The following is a 12,096-nucleotide window of genomic DNA, read 5'->3' as shown; positions in this document are numbered from 1 at the left end:
AAAGAGGCATTTATTACCTCCTTGGCCCAGCCGGCGGTTCCGGTCCTGCCAGCTTTCACCAGCCAAGAGGGGCAAGGATCTAGAACAGACGTGGTCGCCCGCACCAGTCCAAGGATCTTGTCAACATCCTCGAGCTGCACCGACTGAAACTCATCCAATAAATGAGGACAAGACCGTGATCTGGATGCTTCATTAGGACCAACTGCTATAATATTGGAGTCTAAGTCCCGACAAATGCATGCGATCTTATCTTGGAAGTGCCTGGCAAACTCTTCACAGCGGGCTACAGATGAGTCTATAATATCCCGAGGGCCAGAATGTAAAAGACCTCGTACAATTTTCCCTATGAGTCCGGCCATCACAGCGGGTGTTAGCTCCACCTATCGTGCGAAGGCAAGAATGTCTTTGAAGTCAAGACTAGGGGCGTCAGGCCCCTCCCACTCTCCAGTTCATTCTTGCCTTCGTACGAGCCAGTTCTCAGATAGCGTAGCTTAGCTAAGTTTTCTTGTGCCTACTTGTGTGTGTGTGGAGATTGTTATCTGTAATTCCACTTCTCCCTTCCCTCTGTCTTGTCTTTAATCCGTCGTGTCTCCTGGAGAATTGTTGGGGGGGATCTTCCCTTACCGGTCCGTTTTCCCCAGTTTTTGAGCCTTTCAGCTCAGCAGAGACCGCGGCTGCGGTTCTCTAGCTTTTCAGGCGGGAGCTTGCGGGTGCAGCTCCCGATTTGGCCCGCTGTTTCCCTCGCTTTGGAGCCGGCTCCCACAGTCTCCTTTTTTCCCTCCCCAGGAGCTTGCGGCTGCGGCGGCTTCGTCGCTCGGTGCCGTTTTTTGCCTCCGCCTCCCGATCCTTCAATTTCCCCAGTTTTTTGAGCCTTTCAGCTCAGCAGAGACCGCGACTGCGGTTCTCTACGTTTTGTCTCTCCCGTAGTGTTTTTTCCTGTCTCCAGCCGCACTCTGTGGAGCTCTTGGAGAGACCGCGGCTGCGGTTCTCTCCCAGGTGGGAGCTTGCGGCTGCGGCTCCCTGCCTCTTTCCAACCTCCTAATTTCAGCCTGCCGAGGTCCTACCTCTCCGGAGCCTGTTGATTCGGCTCTCACAGGCTTCTCTCGGCAGTCTCTTCCTTGGGGTTTTTTTAGAGCCGCAAGTGCGGCTATTGGCCCCGCGGCTCTTCCTGTGAGACTGTGCTCCACAGCCCTTCCCCCAGTTCATTTTCCAGACAGCCGCCATTGCTTCTTCTCCCTCCGCCATTTTTGGATCATTTTTTCCTGCTCTTTTTTTCCGGGCGCCATTTTTTGAATTCAAATTTCCCGCCTTTTTTGTTACCCTGTATTAACCATCGGATACCTTTCCTGCAGGCTATTTATCCGTATGTGTATTGTATTCGTGCTGCAGACAGACTTGCACAGGGCTGATTTACACACAAATTTACTGTGGCTGTAATCCTAGTGGCTGTAATCCAAGTGGCTGGATTATATTATCAAGGCTGGAGCTCCAATCCTAGTGGCTGGATCGTATTATCAAGGCTGGAGCTTTAATCCTAGTAGCTGGATTGTATTATCAAGGCTGGAGTTTTAATCTTAGTGGCTGACTCGTACTAAATCTGATTTATATTGGTATATCCTGCCCCCTCTGGGGCCGTGTACCACGCCTGAAACCCAGCCTACAGCACTAATCTGAGTGTGCCAACTCTAAATACAGCCTATATCATATTAACGCTGATACCTCAGTGCATTCTGCCCCCTCTGTGGCAGTGCACTTCGCCATCTGCCAGTGTATTCTACCCCCTCTGTGGTCGTACACTGTGCCAGTTCGGGTCTTTACATCCTGCCCCCTCCGTGGCAGTGTACTGCACCCAAGTTAATATAAGATGGCAGAACAGCCAGGCATGTCGCAATCAACCCATATGGTGTCAGATCAGCCAGGCATGCCAAAAACAGCCAAGCCACAACATCCTAACACGACTAAGACCAGACATGCCAAAGCACTGGCTAAGACTAAACATCTTTCCAGCCATAGCAAGCCAAAGCGCCCACGCTATGTCTCTGTGCCAACCACCACCACAGCACAGGCACACATAAGCGATATTCTCCATTCCCCTGCTGCTTCCTCTGACGAGGAACAGTTTGTTGGCTTTCCCGCTCAGTGCTCACCTAACGAACCTCCCTCCGTTTTACCGCCCCAAACATCTGTTCCAATAGCCCCTCAGGCACATACATCTGCCACATCCAGGCTGCAGCTGTCTCCTGATTTCCTTTCCCAACTTCAAGCCATGCTGGCATTTTTCACCCAAATGCAGTCGCTACCACAAGTTCCTGCCATACCTCAACTCAACATGGACCAACGTGTGTGTCATGAAGCTCATCCTTCCTGCTCACCAGATCCCTTTGACGTAGCCAGAGGCAGATGTACGGACGAAGCCTCGTATGCGGAGGAGTCAACTTTCACTGACCATGTTGAAGGAGACGACTGGAGCGACTATTCAGATCATGAGGAGGATACATCGTATCGTTTGTTTAATACCTCAGACTATCAGCCGCTAGCACGTAGAGTAGTTAATACCCTTGGTCTCCAGACTGCGCCTTCAACTTCGTCCGCCCCAGCTATCAAAGGGGCCAAGGTCCTGAAGTCCCCTGCACCTACTGAACACTACATCCCGGTGCCGGACCCAATTGCCAAATTAGCCTCTGAGGAATGGGCTCATCCACTCCAAGCTCGACGCTTCAAGAACCTGGCTGACAGGCTTTACGCCCTAGCTCCAGACTTTGCCACCAAGTTAGACGTCCCTAGCATAGATGAACCAATCGCTCGCCTCGTTTCACGATCTCTTTTGCCCAGGGAAGGGGAATCCCACTTAAAGGACACCACTGAGCGACGAATAGACTTCGCCCTCCACAAGAATCACGAGGCCACTGCCCTATCCATGCGTGCCTCCACTTCAGCCTCCATTTCTTCCAGAGCTTCTATGATGTGACTGGATGACCTTCTAGAGGATGCTAACCCTGATCCTGCCTCCCTCAGAAGAGCACTATTGAAATTGCGTAAGACAGCAGCTTTTGTGGCCGATGCCACTCTGGATGCCACTCAATTAGGGGCACGAGCCATGACGGCTCAAATAGTTGCTCGACGCACCCTCTGGCTTCGCCATTGGCAAGCAGATTCAGCGGCCAGATTGAACCTGTCCAGGGCTCCTTACTCCGGATCTCTACTCTTCGGCGAGGAAGCTCTAAAGGCAGTGCTGGTTGATCCAAAAGACGCCCACAAACCGGTTCTGGCCACAGTCAAGAACATCGACCACAGGCCTTTCAGGCGATTTCCTTCCTTCCGTTCTAATCAGCCCTTTCGAGGAATGCGGCCAGGAGGACGAGGCCGCGACTTCAGATCCTATGACCCCACCGCATTCAGGGGCTCCTGGAACCGACGCCCCCAGGGCAGAGGTCAGTACCAAGGGCGCAGGGGAAACTCATCGTCCTCATATAAGGGAGGCCCTCGCCTACGCAAGTAGTATTAACGCCCTCCCCATAGGTGGCAGATTACTTAATTTTGGAGATCGATGGCTGCGCCTTACTACGGTCTCCTGGATCAGGGACCTTTTCAGTTATGGCTATGCCATAGAGTTCTGGGCAACTCCATCAGACAGATTCCATCCGTCCCCTTGCCCAAGGGCACCAACCAGGCACAACATCATGCAGACAGCTATACGCCACCTCTTGGACATAGCGGCGATAGAGCCAGTTCCCACAACTGAGAGGTCGGAAGGGGTGTACTCCCTCCTATTTGCTGTGCCAAAACGAGATTTATCATGGAGGGCGGTATTGGACCTCAAGTTTGTCAACCGTTTTGTAACATATCGCAGGTTCAAAATGGAATCACTCCATTCCATTACGGAGAGTCTGCATGAAGGAGACTTCCTGGCTTCTATCGACCTTAAGGAAGCGTATCTCCATGTGCCCATTTGTATAGCCCACAGAAAGTTTCTTCGATTTGCTTTTGGCCACCAGCACTTTCAATATAGAGCGATGCCATTCGGCCTCTCCTCTGCTCCAAGAGTGTTTACCAAGGTGCTACTCATCCTAGTGGCTTACCTCCGGACCCAAGGGGTTCATATCTACCCATATCTGGATGATCTGCTAATACGGGCCAAGTCTGAGGAGCTGGCTCATCATCACCTAATGATCACCCTCAATGTTTTGCAGACCTACGGCTGGCTTGTCAACTTCGACAAAAGCCATCTCCAACCAACCCAACGCCTACTACATCTAGGGGCAATGTTGGACACCCTGCAGGCAATGGTCTTCTTGGCTCCAGATCGCATCACTGCCATCACAAGCATCACAAGTTCCTTGATGCAACAAACATCCGCAGACGTCATGCTTCTCGCCAGAGCGCTCGGGATGTTCATCTCTACAATCCACATTGTGCCATGGGCTCGAGCCCACACTCAGCTCCTTCAATGGATTCTGTTGCCTTTTCAAAAAGACATTGCCAGCTCCAACCATCGCAAAGTTCATTTGAGCCCCGCACTGCACCTCTCCTTCCGCTGGTGGACCAAGGTTCAACACCTCTCCAAGGGCACGTCTTTCAGAGAACCCCGCAGAACCGTTGTAACCACAGACGCCAGCCTCATAGGTTGGGGAGCCCACTGCAACTCCCAGTACGTTCAGGGGGTTTGGTCCACCGCAGAGCAATCTCAAAGCATCAACTGGCTGGAACTAAAGGCTGTCCATTTAGCTCTAAGTCATTTTCAGTCTCTGTTCCCTTTGGACCATGTGCTCATTCGAACAGACAACACGTGTGTAAAATCACATTTGAACAGACAGGGGGGCACCAGATCACGTCCTCTGCAGGACTTAGCCTCCCTCATCTTTGTCTGGGCAGAACAACATCTACAATCCCTGAAAGCAGAACATCTCAGAGGGATTTGGAATGTGACAGCAGACTGGCTCAGCAGACAACAGGTTTTTCCGGGAGAATGGAAACTTCATCCATCCATTTCCCATCATCTCCAGTGTCGGTTCGGCGTCTTCTCAGTCGACCTGTTTGCTTCCAGTCGCAATTGCCAGCTTCCCAGGTACTTTGCCCAATACCTGGACTCAACAGCAGAAGCAGTGGATGCTCTGACAACACCGTGGCCAGACAGTCTGTTGTACGCCTTTCCTCCCATACCTTTGTTAGCCAAAACCTTGAGGAAGGCGCGAACCGAGAGTGCACAGCTGGTTCTGATAGCACCATTTTGGCCACGCCGACCGTGGTTTTCAGATCTTCTGGCAATGTGAATGATGGATCCTTGGACACTTCCAGTCAGGCCAGACCTCCTATCCCAGGGTCCAGTACTGCACCAGGACCCTACTTGGCTCAATCTAACAGCGTGGCGTTTGAACGGGGACATTTGAAGTCAGCTGGACTGTCTGACGCTGCGATTGATATTATGTTGGCCTCGAGAAGACCATCTACCACTCGTATTTATCAACATACCTGGGTGGCTTTCTCCAAGTGGTGTCAGTCCCACCACCATGATCCATCCCAGGCCACTGTGCATCAGGTGCTGCAATTTCTCCATAGCGGCTTTATGATGGGACTTCGACCCAACACTCTATGTCGACATGCGTCCACTCTGTCGTCCATTCTCTCAGTGTCCTGTCCTGGAGATCATATTTCCTCACATCCGTTCATCAAATGCTTTTTGAGGGGAGTCGCCCTACGCTGTCCAGCTGTTGTCCATCGGTTCCCCTCATGGAGTTTGCCGAAAGTTCTGCAGGCTTTGCAACGCCCTCCGTTTGAACCCATCAGGACTGTGCCCCTACGTATACTGTCCTTCAAGGTCTTGTTTCTGATCGCAATCACATCTGCCAGACGTGTTTCAGAGTTGGGCGCATTGTCTTCTGCTCGACACCTCTGCGTCTTCCATAAGGACTCTGTTGTGCTGAAGACTGATCCTGCCTTCCGTCCCAAGGTCGATTCAGTTTTTCATTGCAACCAGGACATTGTTTTGCCTTCCTTTTGCCCAAATCCTTCCCATCCTCTCGAAAAGGCTTGGCATTCGTTAGATGTCCGGAGGGCTCTCAAGACCTACCTGTCTAGGACCCAAGAGATTCGACGAACGGAGTCTCTGTTTGTATCCTTTCATCCAAGGTCTATGGGGCATAAAGTATCCAATTCTACCTTATCCCGTTGGTTAAGGGCATGTATTACTTTAGCATATGAGTCCCTGAAGCTGTCAGTTCCAGCTAGTATAACGGCTCATTCTACCAGGTCAGCTGCCACTTCGGCTGCTTTTGCCACTAATGCTCCTGTTGCCGATATTTGTAGGGCTGCAGTCTGGTCTTCTCCACGCTCGTTTATAAGGCATTATAAAATTGATCGTTATGCCTCTGCTGACGCATCTTTTGGCAGACGAGTGTTGCAACGGGTTCTTAATGAGGATTAACACGTGGGTGGTCCCTCCCTGTATGGGCTGCTGTGGTACATCCCGCTGTGATGGCCGGACTCATAGGGAAAATGGACCATTGGTCTCACCTGAAAGGTGATTTTCCTATGAGTACGGACATCACGACCCTCCCAGTTGGAGGATGACTATATATTTTCTAATGTATTATATGTTACTGTTACGCTATTATATTTAAATTTAAGAGTGAAGTCAAGACTTCTAGTTCTGTTATATCGCTATGTTGGAGTCATGTTACTATGCATGGTACTATTGTGTTATTTTCCTGCTGCCAGGCCGGTTGGCCTTGTTCTTGTATTTTTAGATATTTCTCCTTAGACTCGCTGCGAATGAACTAGAGAGTGGGAGGGGCCTGACGCCCCTAGTCTTGACTTCAAAGACATTCTTGCCTTCGCACGATAGGTGGAGCTAACACCCGCTGTGATGTCCGTACTCATAGGAAAATCACCCTTCAGGTGAGACCAGTGGTCCATTTTAAAGAGCTCCACTGGGCGGGAAAGAGATGCCTTAATTGTGGCAGCAAAATATCTCTTTTGAAAAGGCATGTTAATAATTTTAGTACCACGCATTAATAATAAAGCAAAGCTTTTTAATTTTTTACATTTTCATTATTTTTACCAAAAAAATGAAAATATAACAATTGTAACTCACGCACCAATCGCATTTGAAACTACCCAGTACAGTTCCTCATTCCATCAGAATAAACAAATCCTTTGTGCCGCATGAACAGTCCCAATACACAAACAAGTACTATTTTCTTCTTAATAATTTTTGTAATACTTCCCACTCATTCTGTCTCTGATTCTAGTAAGATGCTATTGTTTTGTGCATCATAGTCCTGGATCATAAACTTCTAAATATTTAAGGAAGTGAGTCCATACCAAAAAAAAGTTGCTAGTTGTTGCAGTAATAGTTTGAGCTCATAAGTGAGTTTCTCCATAATTATACAGCCACAAGAGTGACTGTTTACTATAGCTAGCATGGATTTTTCACATTCCGCCATGTTAAATTGAAAATACCCCCATGCCATTCTGCTGCTTCACACAATCTCATGTCAAAACAAAATCTTACAAAACTTACAGTCCTGAACTCAGAAATGTTTGCTTAGTAACCCTTTAAATTTTCATGGTGATACACAAAACACTCAGAGCGAATCTAGAGTTCAAAGTGTAAAACAAGAGGAAAAAATCCAGACCCTGTTGGGCTTTTTTCTGTCAGTGGTCTAATAATTTGTTGAAATTAATTAAAAATCAACCATGTTCACAGAGCAGCTGTAATCCTTTTTAATTAATTGAAGAAATTTAACATTGGAATCTATGATAGTGCAGGCATGCTCAGTAAGAATGAACTTCATTGTAATTATTTATATTTATTTATTATTTGATTTATATAATAATAATAATAAAATGTTATTTGTGAGTCGCCTATCTGGCCGAGTTAATGGCCACTCTAGGCGATGCACAATAACACAATAAATACAACATATACATTAAAAAACAGTCAATAATTAATCTAAAACCAGCCTTCCAATTAATAACATCATAAAAACTAATCCACCCCAAAAACCCTATAGGCCTGCCTGAATAGCCAGGTCTTCAAGGCCCGGCGGAAACCCATCAGGGAGGGGGCATGTCGAAGGTCAAAAGGAAGGGAATTCCAGAGGGTGGGGGCCACAATCAAGAATGCTCTCTCTCTGGTCCGCACCAGCCTGGCTGTTTTGAGTGGCGGGACCAAGAGGAGGTCTTGTGTGGCTGATCTCGTCAGGCGGCATAATTGGTGATGCTGGAGGCGCTCCTTCAGATAAACTGGGCCAAAACTGTATAGGGCTTTAAAGGTCAACACCAACACCTTGAATTGGGCCCGGTAAACAACTGGTAGCCAGTCTAGGTCTACTAACACCGGAGTTATGTGATCACGGCGACAGCTGTTCTTGATCAGACATGCCGCCGCATTTTGTATCAGCTGTAATTTCCAGACCGTTTTCAAGGGTAACCCCACGTAGAGCGCATTACAGTAGTCTAAGCGAGAGGAGACCAGGGCATGTATCACCTGCGGGAGCAGATGGACAGGAAGGTAGGGTCGTAGCCTCTTTATTATATGTAATTGATACCAAGCTGCCCTGCTCACTGCCGAGACCTGAGCCTCCATGGACAGCTGGGAGTCAAGAATGACCCCAAGGCTGCGGACCTGGTCTTTCAGGGGTAATCTCACCCCATTAAGCACCAGGTCTATATCTCCCAACCTTCTCTTGTCTCCCACGAGCAACACCTCGGTCTTGTTGGGGTTTAGCTTCAGCCTATTCTCTCCCATCCATCCACTAACGGATTCCAGGCACTTGGACACGGTATCCACAGCCACCTCTGGCGAGGACTTAAACGAGAGATAGAGCTGAGTGTCATCCGCATATTGGTGACACTGCAGCCCAAACCTCCTGATGATGGCCCCCAGCGGCTTTACATAGATGTTGAATAGCATGGGGGAGAGGATAGAACCCTGTGGTACTCCTGCCCTTCCTCCCAGCAGGAGCCTAGTGTTCTAAAAGCCAGGCTCAAAGCTGTTTGGCTTGGCTAGTCAGGGGACCACACCCACACCAGACATTTTTTCCACTTTATACAGTCATGGCCTCCCCCAAAGAATTCTAGAAAGTGTAGTTTGTGAAGGGTGCTGAGAGTTGTTAGGAGGCTCCTATTTCCCTGACAGAGCTCCAGTGACCAGAGTGGTTTTAGCTCTGTGAGGCGAATAGGGCATCTCCTAGCAACTCTCAACACCTTTCACAAACTACACTTGAACATTGAACTCAATAAGCATGCAAATGATCAAACCAACCCTCCCCTCTTCCTCCCTCCTATTCCTTCCCCTGCCCCTCCCCTCCCACTCCCTTCCCTTCCAATCCCCTCTCCCTCCTTCCCCCTCCCACTTTCCCTCTCCTCTCCCCTCCTCCTCCCCCTTCTCCTCCGCTCTCATGGTCAGTTTTGCCTATCCTAAGCATGATTGCACAGGAGTAAATCCCATTGAACTCAATAAGCATGCAAATGAGCAGACCTGCCTTTCCCCTCTCCTCCCCCTCGCCTCGCCTCGCCTCCCTCTCCCTTCTTCCTCTCCTGCCCCTCTTCCTCCTCCCCTACCCATCTCCCCTGTGGTCAGTTTCACCTATCCTAAGCATGATTGCAGGGGAGTAAATCCCACTGAACTCAATAAGCATGTCAATGATCAATCCATTCTCAGCAAACTTGCACAGGATCCCATTTCTTACCTTCGGTTTAAGAATGTACTTATATCCATCAGATATTTCTATCAAAGTTTAAAAAGCAAGGAAATTGGGCAGCTATAGTGAATGCACCAGGGGAGCAGGAGACCTGACCTCCTGTCTGAGATATTGTACTGCCCTACAAATTTGTAAAACTACAAACACCATTTGGGTTGGTTTTTCACAGTCCAATCCAGTTCCTGTGTAACTTGGAAGAATTTGGTAACATGTGCCTCTGAGCATATGCTGAGTGATGGCAACACCTGCAATCAGGGCTGCATCTCTAAAGATAGAGAATTACATTTTTTGTATGTTGTTCTTTGCTTCTTTCCTGTGTTACTACTGTTTCTACAGAGAATCTAAACTAGAAAGTTGTATTCTCTCATTATTCATCTTAGAAATCTGTGTCAAATTTATTTTTACTAATTTCAAAGCCTTTTTATTGGTCACTGTCATATGATGGTGAAGACAGCTTTTTGTGTTTCAAACTGGAGGTTATATTCTATTTTTATTTTGGGTGCATTGTTGAATCTGATATGTAAAATTAGACTGATTACAATATATTGCCACTGAAACAATGACTCTAGCTGTTGGGAAAAAAACAAACTTGGTCCGCCCAAGATGCATGTTTTCAGCTTGCTGTGCTTAAACCACTGAACTTAAGGAAGGGTGAGCATGGTCAGTTAATAACATAGAGCATACCTAGAAATTTGCTAGAAATTGAATATATTTCTCCTCCCACTGTTTTATCTTGTGTAAACTGGGACACTCCTCATGTCACTGGAGACTATTCTGCAGAATAATCAGTGCCATTATTCTGCAATAGTTTTTTGAGTTTTTTTAGTATAATTTATGCAAAGTGTTGCTGTGTTTCACATATTCACAGAAACAGAAGCAAAAGAAAATAATTTACTATTGGAAACTTCACATAAATTGCAAAGTCAGTCAAACATATTTAAAATGACCCTCTGAATTATATCAACTGTCTTAATATCGTTGCTTTCTCCCTGCTAAAACAAGATCAGCACAACACATGTCTTGTTTCTGTTATTTGGGCTGATTGGAGGTGTTGCCACCACTCAGCATATGCTCAGAGGCACATGTTACCAAATTCTTCCAAGCTACACAGGAATTGGATTGGACTATGAAAGACCAACCCAAATGGTGTTTGCATTTTTATAAATTTGTAAGGCAGTACAATATCTCAGACATGAGGTCAGGTCTCCTGTTCCCCTGGTGCATTCACTATAGCTGACCAATTTCCTTGCTTTTTAAACTTTGATAGAAATATCTGTTGGCTATAGGTACATTCTTAAACCGCAAGGGTTTTTTGCCTATTAGTGAATAACAATATAGCAGGCTGTAGATAGTATCCAGCAGATAATAAAGCACACCTGAGTCCTTTAAATCAATAGGTTTCAGCAAGTCCAACTCTTGTAGGCCAATTCATGTAGGCCATGAATATCCAATGACATTCAGTGGGGATTTGCTGCTTTTTTAAAACAATGTGCAAACTCTGTTTTTGCAGCAATTAATAAGTGGGTCATCAGTTTTTCATGTCAACATAGATTCTCTGAATGGTAAATTTTCATGTAAGAGACCAGAAATTGTTGAAGTGAGTTATATATTGACCTGTGATGTGTCTACTTTCTTTTTTGCAATCCCAAAACTGAGAGAACAAAAATTCTTTTACTCTAAACGTTAAATAACTCATTAAACCAAGTGAAATTAAATCCAATAAGCAAATATAAAAGGCTTCTGGAATGGATCTAAAATGTGACAGGAGATTTCAAATTTTTTCAGGTGATGGAGGAAATGATGTCAGTATGATCCAGGCAGCAGACTGTGGAATTGGAATTGAAGGAAAGGTACAATGATTACAGATTTTATTAAATGTGTACTTTATAATATGTTCAAATCCACTATTTTAAATAGTAAACATGTCTGATATATGTATATCTTATTCATGTTTTGTTATAATAGGATTTTATACTTTTTTGGTAACTCGTAACAGGAGGGAGATGATAGTAAAAGAGTATGCTGTGTAAAAAATACCCATTGCTCATATCTGGAGGCATGCATTGTTAAACATGTTAACAGACTGTATTTTTCCAAGATGGCGCTTATCATAATTTTTTTAATATGTGATTTTATTTTCAATTTAGGAGGGAAAACAAGCTTCCTTGGCTGCTGATTTTTCCATTACACAGTTTAAACACATTGGCAGGCTGCTAATGGTACATGGTCGAAATAGTTACAAAAGATCAGCAGCGCTTGGTCAGTTTGTCATGCACAGAGGCCTCATTATTTCAACTATGCAGGTATTTAATTCTTTTTGCTCTTGTGAGGAATAGTGTTTGGAATTTTTTGTTCTAATTATTTAAATTATTAAATAATGCAAATTCTGTAT

General features: G+C 46.3%; 1 protein-coding gene across 5 annotated transcripts in view; it reads left to right on the top strand.

Moving 5' to 3' along the window:
- The window catches only part of ATP9B (ATPase phospholipid transporting 9B (putative)), a 298,695-nt gene that overhangs the window by 275,425 nt on the left and 11,174 nt on the right, over positions 1-12,096 (top strand). For all 5 annotated transcript variants that reach the window (XM_061594081.1, XM_061594072.1, XM_061594100.1 and 2 more), the window contains 2 exons: positions 11,490-11,554; positions 11,852-12,007. In XM_061594081.1, the coding sequence (XP_061450065.1) occupies positions 11,490-11,554; positions 11,852-12,007 (221 nt within the window). The remainder of the gene's footprint in view (positions 1-11,489; positions 11,555-11,851; positions 12,008-12,096) is intronic.

This window comes from Rhineura floridana, chromosome 1 (assembly GCF_030035675.1).
Source record: "Rhineura floridana isolate rRhiFlo1 chromosome 1, rRhiFlo1.hap2, whole genome shotgun sequence".
NCBI classification, from domain to species: Eukaryota; Metazoa; Chordata; class Lepidosauria; order Squamata; family Rhineuridae; genus Rhineura; species Rhineura floridana.
Note: the sequence above shows the minus strand (reverse complement) of the source record. Positions and strands in the feature narration are given on the sequence as shown.